General features: G+C 41.2%; 1 protein-coding gene across 2 annotated transcripts in view; it reads right to left on the minus strand.

Moving 5' to 3' along the window:
* knl1 (kinetochore scaffold 1) overlaps window positions 1-14,337 on the minus strand; it is an 86,527-nt gene that overhangs the window by 42,006 nt on the left and 30,184 nt on the right. For both annotated transcript variants that reach the window (XM_080203000.1, XM_080202999.1), the window contains 4 exons: window positions 9,283-9,424; window positions 5,455-5,513; window positions 4,327-4,425; window positions 517-632 (listed from right to left, as the gene is read on the minus strand). In XM_080203000.1, the coding sequence (XP_080059126.1) occupies window positions 517-632; window positions 4,327-4,425; window positions 5,455-5,513; window positions 9,283-9,424 (416 nt within the window). The remainder of the gene's footprint in view (window positions 1-516; window positions 633-4,326; window positions 4,426-5,454; window positions 5,514-9,282; window positions 9,425-14,337) is intronic.

The raw sequence follows: 14,337 nt of genomic DNA on the forward strand, positions 1-14,337 counted from the left end.
GGCTATTACAGTTGTGAAAGACATAATAAATATGTATTAAAATACATCTTCCTTAAAACCACCAATTCTTGTAATGTGGGCTGTTGTGATATCTGAGAATATGGATATGATGTACATGCGTTAGAGGAACCAGGATATAAAGCAGCTTGTGATCAGTCATCAGTTAATGCATCTGTTGCTGCGGGTAACAGTCACTGTCAAATCCTGAGAGCAGAGTTCCAGGCTGAGCTTAATGCGTATATTTATTGTAGAGTTTAAATAAATCAAACCTATTTATAGTCTAACACTGTTTGCTCAGTTATCATAAAGAAACCAGAAATGCAACATGGCATTTCAATTGTTTTTAACAATTAGATGTTTCTTCTCTGGTAACTATTAAAAAAAAATCGCAAAATAAAACCAATTCTCCTGGAGTTTATTAACTTTATCTTACTAAAGCCCACCCCTGTAGAAATAATATACAAGTCACTGACTGCAGTTTATAGCCTTCATCTGATTAAACATCAAGGATCTTACTCAGCTATGGCTGCAGAGAGAGCACTGCTGTCCTCTTCATAGGCTTCCCGTTTAGGTCGGTGAACAAACTTCACTGCCAGCCAATTTTCAAAGGCTGAGGACTTGTCCAATTCAATCTGACCAAAATATGAACAAACAGCAATAATAAAGTGTCTTGAAACACAATTTCAATTGTCTCACAGAATTAGTAAAATAGTATTAGTAAAACAGTTCAGAGGAGTTCGGTCCATTCGACTGATGTAACACAAGGACACTCAGCCTACTTAAAAGATGTATCAATTCAAAGAAACAATGTTACATTCGATTAAAGGATCCACATTTTATTATTTTCTCTATGCATGAAGACATAATTTTCCTGGCAAGCCAAGTAAGTTAGGTATAATAGTATGCTTTTTACTTCCACCTCATCTCAGGAACAGAAGGTTCAAATCCTGGTTGTCTAATAGGAGGTAGAGAGATGGTATCAATGGGTGCTATTCTGATTCTCTGCCCGTTGAAGTGGTGGAGGCTGCCTCGATAAATATTTTTAAGACGCGGGTTGATGGGTTTTTGATAAGAGAGGGGATTAAGGGTTATGGGGAGAAAGCGGGAAAGTGGAACTGAGCAGCGACAGATCAGCCATGATCTTATTGAATGGCGGGGCAGGCTCGAAGGGCTAGATGGCCTACTCCTGCTCCTATTTCTTATGTTCTTATGATTGGCGGTTGGTGACTAGTGGAGTGCCACAGGGATCGGTGCTGGGGCCTCAGCTATTTACCATTTATATAGATGATCTGGAGGAGGGGGCTGAGCGTAGGGTGACGAAATTTGCTGAGGCCATGAAGATGAGTGGAAAAGCAAATTGTGCGTACGGTGTGGAAAGTCTGCAGAGGGATCTGGATAGGCTGAGTGAGTGGGCGAGGACCTGGCAGATGGAATACAATGTTAGCAAGTGTGAGGTTATCCACTTTGGCAGGAATAATAGTAGGAGGGATTACTATTTAAAGGGTGAAAAGCTGCAGCATGCTACAGTGCAAAGGGACCTGGGGGTCCTTGTGCATGAGTCGCAAAAACCCAGTCTGCAGGTGCAGCAGGTGATCAAGAAGGTAAATGGGATGCTGGCCTTTATAGCGAGGGGGATAGAATATAAAAGCAGGGAGGTCTTGCTGCAACTGTACAGGGCACTGGTGAGGCCGCAGCTGGAGTACTATGTGCAGTTTTGGTCGCCACACTTGCGCAAGGATATTTTGGCGAGGGAGTGCAGAGGTTCACTAGGCTGATACCGGAGATGAGGGGGTTAGACTATGAAGAGAGATTGAATAGACTGGGTCTGTACTCGGAGTTTAGAAGGATGAGGGGGGATCTTATAGAGACGTATAAGATAATGAAAGGGATGGATAGGGTAGAGGTTGAGAGATTCTTCCCACTCAGAAAGGACAGCAGGACTAGAGGGCACAGCCTCAAGATAAGGGGGGGGTGCAGTTTAGAACAGAGTTCAGGAGGAACTTCTTCACTCAGAGGGTGGTGAATCTCTGGAATTCTCTGCCCGTTGAAGTGGTGGAGGCTACCTCGCTAAATATATTTAAGTCACGGGTAGATAGGTTTTTGACAGACATGGGAATTAAGGGTTATGGAGAGAAAGCAGGAAAGTGGAACTGATCCACTTCAGATCAGCCAAGATCTTATTGAATGGCAGGGCAGGCTCAAAGGGCTAGATGGCCTACTCCTGCTCCTATTTCTTATGTTCTTATATCCAATTCCAGGGATTTCAGTACAGGCTGATATTCCAGTCCAGTACTAAGGGAGTGATGCATGATCAAAAGTGCCATTACTCGGAAGAGATGGCAAATTGCTCAGTGAATGGAACAAGATCACAACACAATTCAAATGAAACATAAGAAACTTCTTAAATTGTTGATTATGGGATGTTGCCATGCTTCCTGCATTGCACTCTTAAGTACTTCATTGGTAGTAAAGCTCTTTGGGATATCTTGAGGTTATAAAAGACATTAAGGTATTTCTTTCCTGCAAAAAAATCCAACAATAAATTTATATTTTTCAATCTTGGATTGTGATGGAGAGCTCTTGAGCTGTGTAAAATGGTGATTAAAAGTCTACCATTATTGGCAAGGGTAATTTCAATTAACGAATTGAGAACGTCACCCAAATACACTTTCTCCAACAGTAATTGGTATTAACACAACAGTGACAAGACTATATTCAAATTTGCTGTCCATTTGATTTCTTTGGAAAGAAACAAGCACAGTTTGCTTGAATGTGACATGATGAGGAAATATAATGTTGTATAATTTTGTGGCCTTAATAAAATATTTTACAAGTACAGTTTTGAGGAGGGTTTGAAGCACCATTTATAGAAGCTGCTACAAACTGCTTACTGTTTTGAGATACTTTCCATCAAGAAACCACCAGGTTTTTTAAAATTAATTTATGAGATGTAGGCATGCTGGCTGGCCAGCATTTATTGCACATCCCTTGTTTCCCTTGCTCATGGGCAGTTGAGAGTCAGCCACATAACCGGGGCTGTGGAGTCACATGTAGGCCAGACAAGGAAAGGACAGCAGATTTCCTTCCCTAAAGGGCATTAGTGAACCAGATGGGCTTTTCCGACAATCAAGAATGGTTCCATAGTTATCAGTAGATTCTTAATTCCAGATTTTTTTTTATTGAATTCAAACTCTACCATTTGCCATGGTGGAATTCGAACCTAGGCTCCCAGAACATTAGCTGAGTTTCTGGATTAATAATCTAGGGATAATACCACTAGGCCATTGCCTCCCCAGCATTTGTTCTGGTTGTTTGTCTGACTAGAGGATTCCCAAGGTGTTGATACTCGGGCCATTGAGTTTCTTGATCTGTACTGATAAAGTAAACTAGGATATGCAGGGCATTGTTTAAAAATTTGCATGATACCAAACTTGGAATTACGAACTTTGAGGACATAAACTGGCTTAAGGTATGGGAAGACATGTGACAGAAGAAACTTAATGCAGAGGAACGTGATATGATACACTTTTGTAGGAAGAACACCGAGATGCAATCTAAAACAAAAGGATAAAATTCTATAGGAACATATAAACCAAATTGTTGAAGGTGGCAGGGCTGCTTAAGAAAACTGGCAAAAAGACACAAGGGATCCTGGGCTTCATAAATAGAATCATAAAGTACATAAGCAAGGAAGTTAAAGTGAACCTTCATAGGACACCATTTTGGCCCCAAATGGAATACTGTGCCCAATTCTGGGCACCATACATGATCAGACAGAGCTATTCAAAATGGCAAGAGAACCAATGAATACAAGAAGAAACTCTTCTATTAAATAAACAGTAAGTGATTAGGGATGCATTGATGAACTGTGATGCATTGCCTGCATGCAGAGGAGGCAAATGCAATTGTGGCTTTATGAAGGGAATTGGATTGGCTAAAAAAAAAAGCAGAAAATTTGCTGGGCACTCAGATACTGCTCAATTTCAACTCTCACTAGCTGCTGATAAACAAGACTGATGCTGTTTATATTTCAATTGTGCAACTTGGTTCCTTTTTTAATTCTTGAAAACAACAAAACCGTAGAAACCTTGCAATATTTATCAATTTTAAGCTGCAGCTGAATGTCAAATTTTCTGCAATGCGTTTAAAAAGGAACATCCACAAAGTCAAAACCAAACAAAAATACATTTAAAAGATTTATAAAACACAAAAAATGCATCTCATTGGTTGGCATTTTAATTGTGATATACAGCTTGACGTGGATTTTCTGTATACTGTTGAATGGAAAGAATTCAAGAGTCTGGACATCTGTAGCCATATTCTTACGTTAACTTGTAGCTCACTCTGGCGAGATTTCTGTGCATGGGTTTGAACTTTCAAGAGTTTGAAAAATTCTCGGACTGTGATCTGGCCATCCATCAATTTCTAAAAAACAAAATTCTTAAGTCAGCTTGTGTAGAATCACACTGCAAGAGATTCTATATGTAAATACATATGTTATCCAGCCATTATAGGAAATTGTACCTTTCCCATAGCACTTAACCATTACATTCTTTCCATATGTAAATACCAAATTTCGATTTCCAGGTTTGCAACCAAATTACACATCTTTCCACTCTGTAAATCATGTTACAATACTTAAATATGCTCTTATACTCCATTAAACTGCAGTAAGTTAAAAAGTGCACGCAATCACTATTGCGTTTTGCAAGATGCCCTTAAGATACATAAAGTAGCTTATTATTGTTAAGTATATAGTTTGCAACTTTCTGCATAAATGAAGTTTTACAAACATCTGAATTAAGAGCAGAGATATGCCACAGCCCCTCAAGCCTGCTCCGCCATTCAATACGATCATGGTTAAACTGATTGCACCTTCCCACACATCCCCAATAACCTTTCACCCTCTTGCTTATCAATCTCTGCTTCAAAATTATTCAAAGACTTTGCTTCCACTGCCTTTTGAGGGAAAGAGTTTCAATTTACGACCCTCAAAGAAAATCTCCTAATGTCTGTCTAAATATAAGGGGCACACCAATATAAAAATATAAACCAGTGACCCCCTAGGTCTAGATTCTCCAGTAAGAGTTAACATCTTCTGCACAAACACACCATCAAGTCCTCTCAAGATTTTAAAAGGTTTTGATCAAGTCACCTCTTAGTCTTCAAAACTCCAATGGATTCAATTTTTCCTCATAATATAACCCTCCCATTCCACAACTTAGTCTAGTAAACTTTCTCATGCATTTACATCCTTCCTTAAATAAGGAAATACTGTATAGAGTACAGAGTACTCCAGATGTGATCTCATCAGTGCCCTGTACAACTGAAGCACAACTTTCCTAGCTTTAAATACAGGAATTGACACACTAGGCTGATAATCAAATCAAGTCCCCTTCCCAGATCATGAAATTGTAAACCATGGATTAAACAGAAGAATTAAAATGACCATACCTCATGCAACTCAGACTCTTCAATAATCATTAAGGATGTATTCAGGTTACATTTTGGAGCTATAAAGCAAAAGAAATGCAGAGTGAAATTCCACAAGTCATTTAATTTTCTGGCAGTTCTTCAATGTTCCTTTAAAACAACTATCCCCCATCACTTGCTTACACGGCCTCCCAAAGTTTCTAGCTGGCTGCCATTATCTGAATTGATACTTAATCATTTTGCTCCACCCACACTTGCCCATTGTCAAATTGACTGTATGCAGTGATGACACATGGGTTTTAGAACCATCTGTACAGCCAATCCAATCTGACTTAGAAGTAAAAAAAGGTGTTTTAAATGTACAAGAGTCTGCAAACTCAGACTTTTGCTAGTCTGATCAAATCTACAGATCTGCATCACTGTTAGGCAAAAATGATTTTACATGGATTAAAATATTAAAAGCAGCAATTTTGGAATTGTACCAACAAAACAAACTAGATTTTTAAAAAATGGAAATATACTCAACGGTCTCAAAACCGGCAGCCTCAGGACCACATCCATGCCAGATTTTGGATTTTGCTGGTTTTCAGTTCAGGTGGTTTGGGTTGGTATATATAGTGTTGGGGGTATGTTTTTAAGTAAGAATTGCAAAAGGCAGTTTTGAGAGAAGCAGAGTCAATGCTGCAAGTCAGCCAGCTGTTTCAGATACATCAGTGTCACTTTGCAGCAGAAGCTCTGTTTATGCATGTAAATGAGTTGCCAATAGACTTCAGTGAAGTGGGCAGAACTTCAAGAAATTTTGCAGCCAAACAGTTAAACAAAAGATGTGGGTGAGGAGGGAAAGTCAGGTGAAGGCTACTAGGAAAAAAGTCTGATTTTCAGATAGCCAGTTTAACTCATATGCATAATGACCATTTATTGAGATAGAAGAGAATATTGGCGTAACAGAGTAAGAGGTCAGTGGAGTGTTTTATGATATTATTTATTAATGCTCTGCCTAAAACCACATGAAAAACAGTCCTGTGATGAAATGTAGCACTATGTACATATTAATTAATTAAGATAATTAAACTAGGACAGAGGGCAGAATCCTTATGTGTTGAAAACTAAACAATGGCCAGCCACTCTCACCAACAGAATCCTCTGGTCCCACCAAAAGCAAACTCCCATCTCGGAACTTCAAAGATTTGGCGGGGGGGGGGGGGGGGGGGGGGGGGTAAGAGAATGGCATAGGTTGGGAAACCCCAGTGACAACGTGCCTTTGGAAGGTCCTGCTGCCGGCCTTTACCTTTCTTTTGATCAAATCTCTGCTGGCAACTACAAAGTTTTTAGAAAGATCCATTCTCCCAAAAACTAAAGCAATTCTTATTTCTCTGCCTCTGCAAACTTGCAGGGATCATTTGACTGAGTCACAGGAAGTGTGGAATGCCTTGCAGCATTTGATTCTGAAAATTTGAGAATTAGCAGGCCCAACTCTCTTCAGTTGCTTCATCAAATGACATTCCTTCCATCACAAGGTCAGAATTGGGGATGTTCACTGATGATTGCACTATTTGCAACTCCTTCAATACTGAAACAGTCCATGTCCAAATGCAGCAATATTTGGAGAACATCTAGGCTTGGGCTGATAAATGGTATGAAACATTCATGCCGCACAAATGCAGACCATTGACCATATCCAACAAGAGAATCTAATCGTCACACCTTGACATTCAATGGCATTACCATCACTTAGTCAGAGGGAGGGATACCATCAATCAAAAACTGAACTGGACTAGCCATATAGATGCTGCAGTTATAAAAGCAGGTCAGAGGCTAGGAATCCTGGCAGGTAACTCACTTTCCCCAAAGTCCGTCCACAATCTACAAGGCAGAAATCACTAGTGTGATGGAATACTCTTCTTTATCTAGATGACTGCAGCTCTAACAACATTCAAGAAGTTTGACACTATCGAGGAAAAAGCAGTCCACTTGAGTGGCACCACAAACATACACTCCTTCCACTACTGACTCAGATTAGTAGTAGTGTGTCATCTACAAGATGCACTGCAGGAATTCACCAAGGCTCTCAGACAGAATCTTCCAAACCCTTGACCACTACCATCTAGAAGGTTAAAGGCTGCACATACATGGGAACACCACCACCTGGAAGTTTCCCTCCAAACCATTCACTATTCTGACCTGGAAACATATCACCATTCTTTCATTGTCGCTGGGTCAAAATCCTGGAACAGTACTGTGGGTATACAAGCACCACATAGACTGCAGCAGTTCAAAATGACAATTCACCACCACCTGCTCAAGGGCAATAAATGCTGGCCTACCAGCAAAGTCCACATTCCTTGAATGAGTGAAAAAAAAAGTAGTACTGATGACACTTTTTCCTGGTGAAATAGGGCGTAATACGTCACAGGCTGCAAAGGATCAGCTGTCGGCTACTCAGTTGCTCAAGATTATTCTATCATTTAATTAAGTCATGGACGATCTATACCTCAACTTCATATTCAATGATACCCTACCCATCAATCTCAAAACTTAGAAGTTTCAACTGATCCTTTTGAAAGAAAAATCCAGATTTCTACTATTCTTTGTATGAAGACACATTTCTTGATGCCATGCCTGAATGGCTCAACTCTAATTTTAAGATAATGCCTGCTTGTTCCAAATTCCCTTAACAGAGAAAGTATTTCCCATCTACCCTGTGGAATCAGTTTATTTAAAACCCTATGACCTTTTAGATTATGCAGCACTGTATAGTTCAAATTCCTTTTTATTACATGGGATTTAGAGATTTTGGAGATTGCATTCCACAGCCTGGTCTCTTCTCTGCATGGAAATGTTAAACCAATGGCCTATTTCACAGGCTCAGGCTATAAAAACTGCTCTTCTGTGACTTGTAAAAATTTTGAATTGTTTATTCAGTAAACAGAAAAAAGTAGTCTTCCAGCTCTTGAAACCATTGTTGAAGTCTATTAGGAAAATTCACTAAAGTATAAATCAAATTACTTCAAAACATCTTAAGTCAAGTTAAGTTCTGGAGTCAAGTACATTCAAATAAATTGGTAGCAACAGTGAAACAGAAACAGATTGGTGTAGCAACATAAAAAACAGCATTATAAAGGTTTCTTAATATAAATGTTTTCCAGTAGAACTTCTGCCTCGAATACTACCCACATTAATTCTTTGTATATGAAAGACCTGATAGGAGACAAAGTTTAATAAATTGGTTTCCAGCCCTGACTGGCCAAAACACACTTTCTCCAATCACAATCAGCACATACTGCAGTACTGTACAACAGTTACAAGCCGCTACTCTTCATACATGATCATCAAGCTATTTAATCACAGAGGATATGATCAGCAATCATGGATGATCCAATGTCTACCTGGTTTTATGCTTGGGACATGGGCAATATTAGGAAGGTAGTTCTTAAAAAAAAACTTTTTCTTAAAGTCAGTTTTGAGATGCAACTGTTACTAGCAAAACCAGCATTTATTGCCCAACTCCAACTGCCCTTAAAAAGATGTTCAGCACCTTCCTCAACTGCTGCAATCCATATGGTGTAGTCCCACCTACAGTGCTGTTAGGTAGGGAGTTCCAGGATTTTGACCCAGTGAAAGAACGGAATATAGTTCCAAGTTGGATGGTGTGCGACTTGCAGAGGAGTATGCAGGTGGTGGTGTATTGATTGCCAATGCATGGTTGCCCTGAGAGCATTAGAAGTCAACCACTTGGTCTGGGAATGGATCCATAGGTAGGCCAGACCATTTGTTCAAACTCATTTTTTTTTCTCCTTTAATTAAGAACCTTTGCTGTTCAAATTGATAAAGTGATAAGCCACAACTTACTGATAGCAATTGCAGAGGTTCCATCTCCTTTGGTTGAATCTAAGGAACTGTTACTATCCATGCTTTTTGTTGTCATACTGGGTAGGGTTTCTTCCATGCTTTTATGCCCCAGAATTTCCCACTGTACGACAGCAGCACCAGCCTATGTTAAAAATACTTTCAAAATTACAACAATTGCTTTTTAAGCACTTGAATAAGACTCAACTTGTTGCTACGAATATGAAGAAACATCAGTCTCATAAACAGCAGAAATTCTATTATTGAAGAGTAAAGTTGAATAAGTTTGACAAAAAGGAACTCGCTCGTAAAAGCGCACATCTCATCTCCATCATGTGGAACTTAAGGAAATTATTTCACATTTGAGTTTTGGAGCCGACGAGGGAGCGAGCTATCTTGGATCTGGTGCTATGTAATGAGGCGGGTAGAATTAGGGACCTTGAGGTGAAGGATCCTCTTGGAGAGAGTGATCATTGTATGGTGGAGTTTCTGTTGCAGATGGAGGAGGAGAAAGTGGGTTCCCGGACACGTGTCCTTTGTTTGAATAGAGGGGAGTATGGTAGGATGAGAGAAGAATTGGCGAATGTGGACTGGGGGAGCGCGTTGGAAGGTAGGTCTGCTGAGGAGCAGTGGAGGATCTTTAAGGAGATCTTTCTTGGTGCTCAGCAGAAATTTATTCCGATGGTTAAAAAGGACAGTAGGAAGAGAGGTAATAAGCCGTGGATAACGAAGGAGGTGAAGGAAAGTGTTAAATTAAAAGCGGAGGAATTTAGAGTAGCTAAGAGCAGTGGGCGAGAAGAGGATTGGGAAAGGTTTAAATGTCAACAAAGATTGACAAAAAAGTTGATAAAGGAGGGTAGAAGAAGCTATGAAGCTGGGCTAGCGCTTAATATAAAAAAGGATAGCAAGAGTTTTTATAAATATATAAAAAGGAAGAGGCTGGCTAGGGTGAACGTTGGTCCCTTAGCGGATGAGAAAGGGGACCTAGTGGTAGGGGATGGGGATATGGCTAAGGTCTTGAATAACTTTTTTGTTTCTGTCTTCACGGAGGAGGACGTGAATAATTTGCCGGGTGTTAGCGATGGAAAGGTGGTAGGACTGGAGGGTCTTAATGACATTACTGTTACTAGAGAGGTGGTGCGCGACAGACTGGAGGGGCTGATTGTGGACAAGTCCCCAGGACCGGATGGAATGCATCCGAGGGTTCTGAAAGAAATGGCGGAGGTGATAGTGGATGCCTTGGTGGTTATTTTCCAGACGTCGCTGGATTCCGGGGAAGTGCCGGAGGATTGGAAAACAGCTAATGTTACGCCGTTGTTTAAGAAGGGTGCCAGGCAAAAGGCGGGGAATTACAGGCCGGTTAGTTTAACGTCTGTGGTAGGTAAAATGTTAGAATCCGTCATTAAGGAGGAAATTGCGAGGCATCTTGAAGGGAATTGCTTGATAGGGCAGACGCAACACGGTTTCATTAAAGGGAAGTCGTGTCTGACAAATTTACTGGAGTTCTATGAGGATGTGTCTAGGGCGGTGGATAGAGGAGAGCCGGTGGATGTGGTCTTTCTGGATTTTCAGAAGGCGTTTGATAAGGTACCTCACAAGAGGTTACTGCAGAAGGTCAGAGGACATGGAGTTGGGGGTAGGGTGTTAGCGTGGATAGAGGATTGGTTGTCAAATAGGAGGCAGAGAGTGGGGGTCAATGGGTGCTATTCGGATTGGCGGTTGGTGACTAGTGGGGTGCCCCAGGGGTCGGTGCTGGGGCCTCAGCTATTTACCATTTATATAGATGATCTGGAGGAGGGAACCGAGTGTAGGGTGTCGAAATTTGCTGATGACACCAAGATTGGGGGAAAGGCAAATTGTGCGGAGGGTGTGGAGAGTCTGCAGAAGGATCTAGATAGGCTGGGCGAATGGGCCAGGAAATGGCAAATGGAATTTAATGTTGGCAAGTGTGAGGTGGTCCACTTTGGTAGGAAGAATGGTAGGAAGGACTATTACTTACGTGGCGAAAAACTGCAGCAGGCGACGGTGCAGAGGGACCTCGGGGTCCTTGTGCATGAGTCGCAAAAACCCAGCCTGCAAGTGCAGCAGGTGGTCAGGAAGGCGAATGGGATGCTGGCCTTCATAGCGAGGGGGATTGAATATAAAAGTAGGGAGGTCTTGCTGCAGCTGTATAGGGCATTGGTGAGGCCGCAGCTGGAGTACTGTGTGCAGTTTTGGGCGCCGCACCTGCGCAAGGATATTTTGGCCCTGGAGGGAGTGCAGAGGAGGTTTACTAGGCTGATACCGGAGTTGAGGGGGTTGAGCTATGAGGAGAGGCTGAATAAACTAGGCTTGTACTCGTTAGAGTTTAGAAGAATGAGGGGAGATCTCATTGAGACGTATAAGATGATGAATGGGATGGATAGGATAGAGGTGGAAAGACTCTTCCCGCTCAAAAAAGACAGTAGGACTAGGGGGAACAGCCTCAAGATAAAGGGGGGGGCGGTTCAGAACGGAGTTGAGGAGGAACTTCTTCACTCAAAGGGTGGTGAATCTCTGGAATTCTCTGCCCGTTGAAGTGGTGGAGGCTGCCTCGCTAAATATTTTTAAGAAGCGGGTTGATGGGTTTTTGATAAGAGAGGGGATTAAGGGTTATGGGGAGAGGGCGGGAAAGTGGAACTGAGCCACGACAGATCAGCCATGATCTTATTGAATGGCGGGGCAGGCTCGAAGGGCCAGATGGCCTACTCCTGCTCCTATTTCTTATGAGAGTGAGTTCACAAAACAAAGTTACGTGCATGGGAAAATAAACAATCCAAGACAAGTCAAAGTTAGCTGTTTAAAGATTCATTCAAATAAGGATGACTCTAATAAGTACCACAACACTATGGGTGGAATTTTACCGGCATGTTTGCCCAAGTTTCACACGATCCCGCCCGAGGACATATGAGAATGCCATTCTCCAAGCTAAGCCCGCTCCCGGAATCGGGGCTGGCATGCCGGTAAAATTCTGGCCAACATCTCATGCTACTTTATTGAGGGATAGGTAAGATGACAGGAGATAGGATGAACTATTATTCAAGTTGCAGACAGCATCATAAAAGGAACTTTTGGAATCGCATTCCAAATTTGCAGATCACGCCAAAGTAAGTGGGATAGCAAGTTGCAATGAGGAAATCAGAAATGATTGTAGATATGTTAGATGAGTGGCCAAAATGTGACTGGAGTTTATGTGGATAAGGGTGAGATTATCCATTTTGGTCACAAAAATGGAAAGGCAATTTATTATTTAAATGGAGAGGCACATCAGGGTGCTTCGGTGCAGAGGGATTCGGGTGCCCTCATGCACGAGTCGCAGAACACTGGTATGCAGGTACAGCTGGTAATAAGGGAAGTAAATGGAATTTTGATATTTATAGCTAAAGGAATAGAGTATAAAAAGAAGTGTTGCTGTAACTGTACAAGGCATTGGTGAGACCACACCTGGAGTAGTGTGTACAGTTTTGGTCCCTTTATTTGAGTAAGGATGTGGTGGCATTAGGGGCAGTTCAGAGGAAGTTCACTAGATTGATTCCAGAGATGAGGGGTTTGTCTTATGAAGGGAGATTAGAGAATATTGGCCTACATTGCTCAGAGTTAAGAAGAACGAGGGGAGATCTAATTGAGATATATAAGATGATAAAAGGTATTGACAAAGCAACGTGAAGCAAATACTTGTGGGGCAAAGAACAAGAGGTCATAGTTTTCTGATAAAACAGGAGATGAGTCATAGAGGTTTACAGCATGGAAACAGGCCCTTTGGCCCAACTTGTCCACATCGCCCTTATTTTTTTTTGAAACCCCTAAGCTAATCCCAATTGCCTGCATTTGGCCCATATCCCTCTATACTCACCATACCCATGTAACTAGCTAAATGCTTTTTAACCGATAAAATTGTACCCGCCTCTACTACCACCTCAGGCAGCTTGTTCCTGACATTCACTGCCCTCTGTGTGAAAAAAATTGCCCCTCTGGACACTTTTGTATCTCTCCCCCCCTCACCTTTAGTTTTAAACTCCCCTACTTTTGGGAAAACATATTAACTATCACCTTGTCTATGCCCCTCATTATTTTATAGACCCTTATAAGGTCATCCCTCAGCATCCTACATTCCAGAGAAAAAAGTCCCAGTCTATTCAGCCTCTCCTTATAACTCAATCCATCAAGTCCCGGTAGCATCCTGGTAAATCTTTTCTGCACTCTTTCTACTTTAATAATATCCTTTCTATAATAGGGTGAACAGAATTGCACACAGTATTCCAAGTGTGGCCTTACCAATGACTTGTACAACTTCAACAAGACGTCCCAACTCCTGTATTCAATGTTCTGACTGATGACAGGAGAAACTACCTTCCTCAAAGAGTCGTGAACCTGTGGAATTCACTACCCCCGAGCATGGTGCATGCCGGGGCATCAAGTAACATTGAGGAGATAGGCAGATTTTTAATTAGCAATGGATTGAAGAGTTATGGAGAACGGGCAAGAAAGTGAAGTTGAGGCCAAGGTGAGATCAGCCATCATTGTATTAAATGCTGGAGCAGGCTCGAAGGGCTGAATTGCCTACTCCTGCTCTTAGTTCTTATACCTCCTGTTTTCACAGAGGTCCAGACATCCATGGTATTCAGTTATGAACTGTTCCAGATAGCTTTTTTACAAATATAATCCAAATGCCAACTTGATAAATTGAGTCCTCAGTGTTGAATGTTTTAGACTAAAATACACTAATTTAGGGAAAAACATACAATAACCCCTTGTCCAGAAGGCAAAATTTTGCCACCACAAGCGATGGGAGTGGTCTGGATTTCTTAGAATCAAAATCACATTTAATTATTCAATTTATTATAATTAGATGGATTCCGTGTCCCACCTCAAATTTGCTTAAAGACAAGGTGGACGAAATGATAACTCCCTAGATCAAATTGATCATTGCTATAATCATTTATACCAAAACATTAATTTTCAGTTCAGCAGCTTCAGAAGGGTAAGAGGTCAATCGACTTCCAGTCAAGTTTAAACACTTTTGCCCTTTCACCTAATTTA

This window comes from Carcharhinus amblyrhynchos, chromosome 14 (genome assembly GCF_965287045.1).
Source record: "Carcharhinus amblyrhynchos chromosome 14, sCarAmb.v2.hapA, whole genome shotgun sequence".
Taxonomy (NCBI): domain Eukaryota; kingdom Metazoa; phylum Chordata; class Chondrichthyes; order Carcharhiniformes; family Carcharhinidae; genus Carcharhinus; species Carcharhinus amblyrhynchos.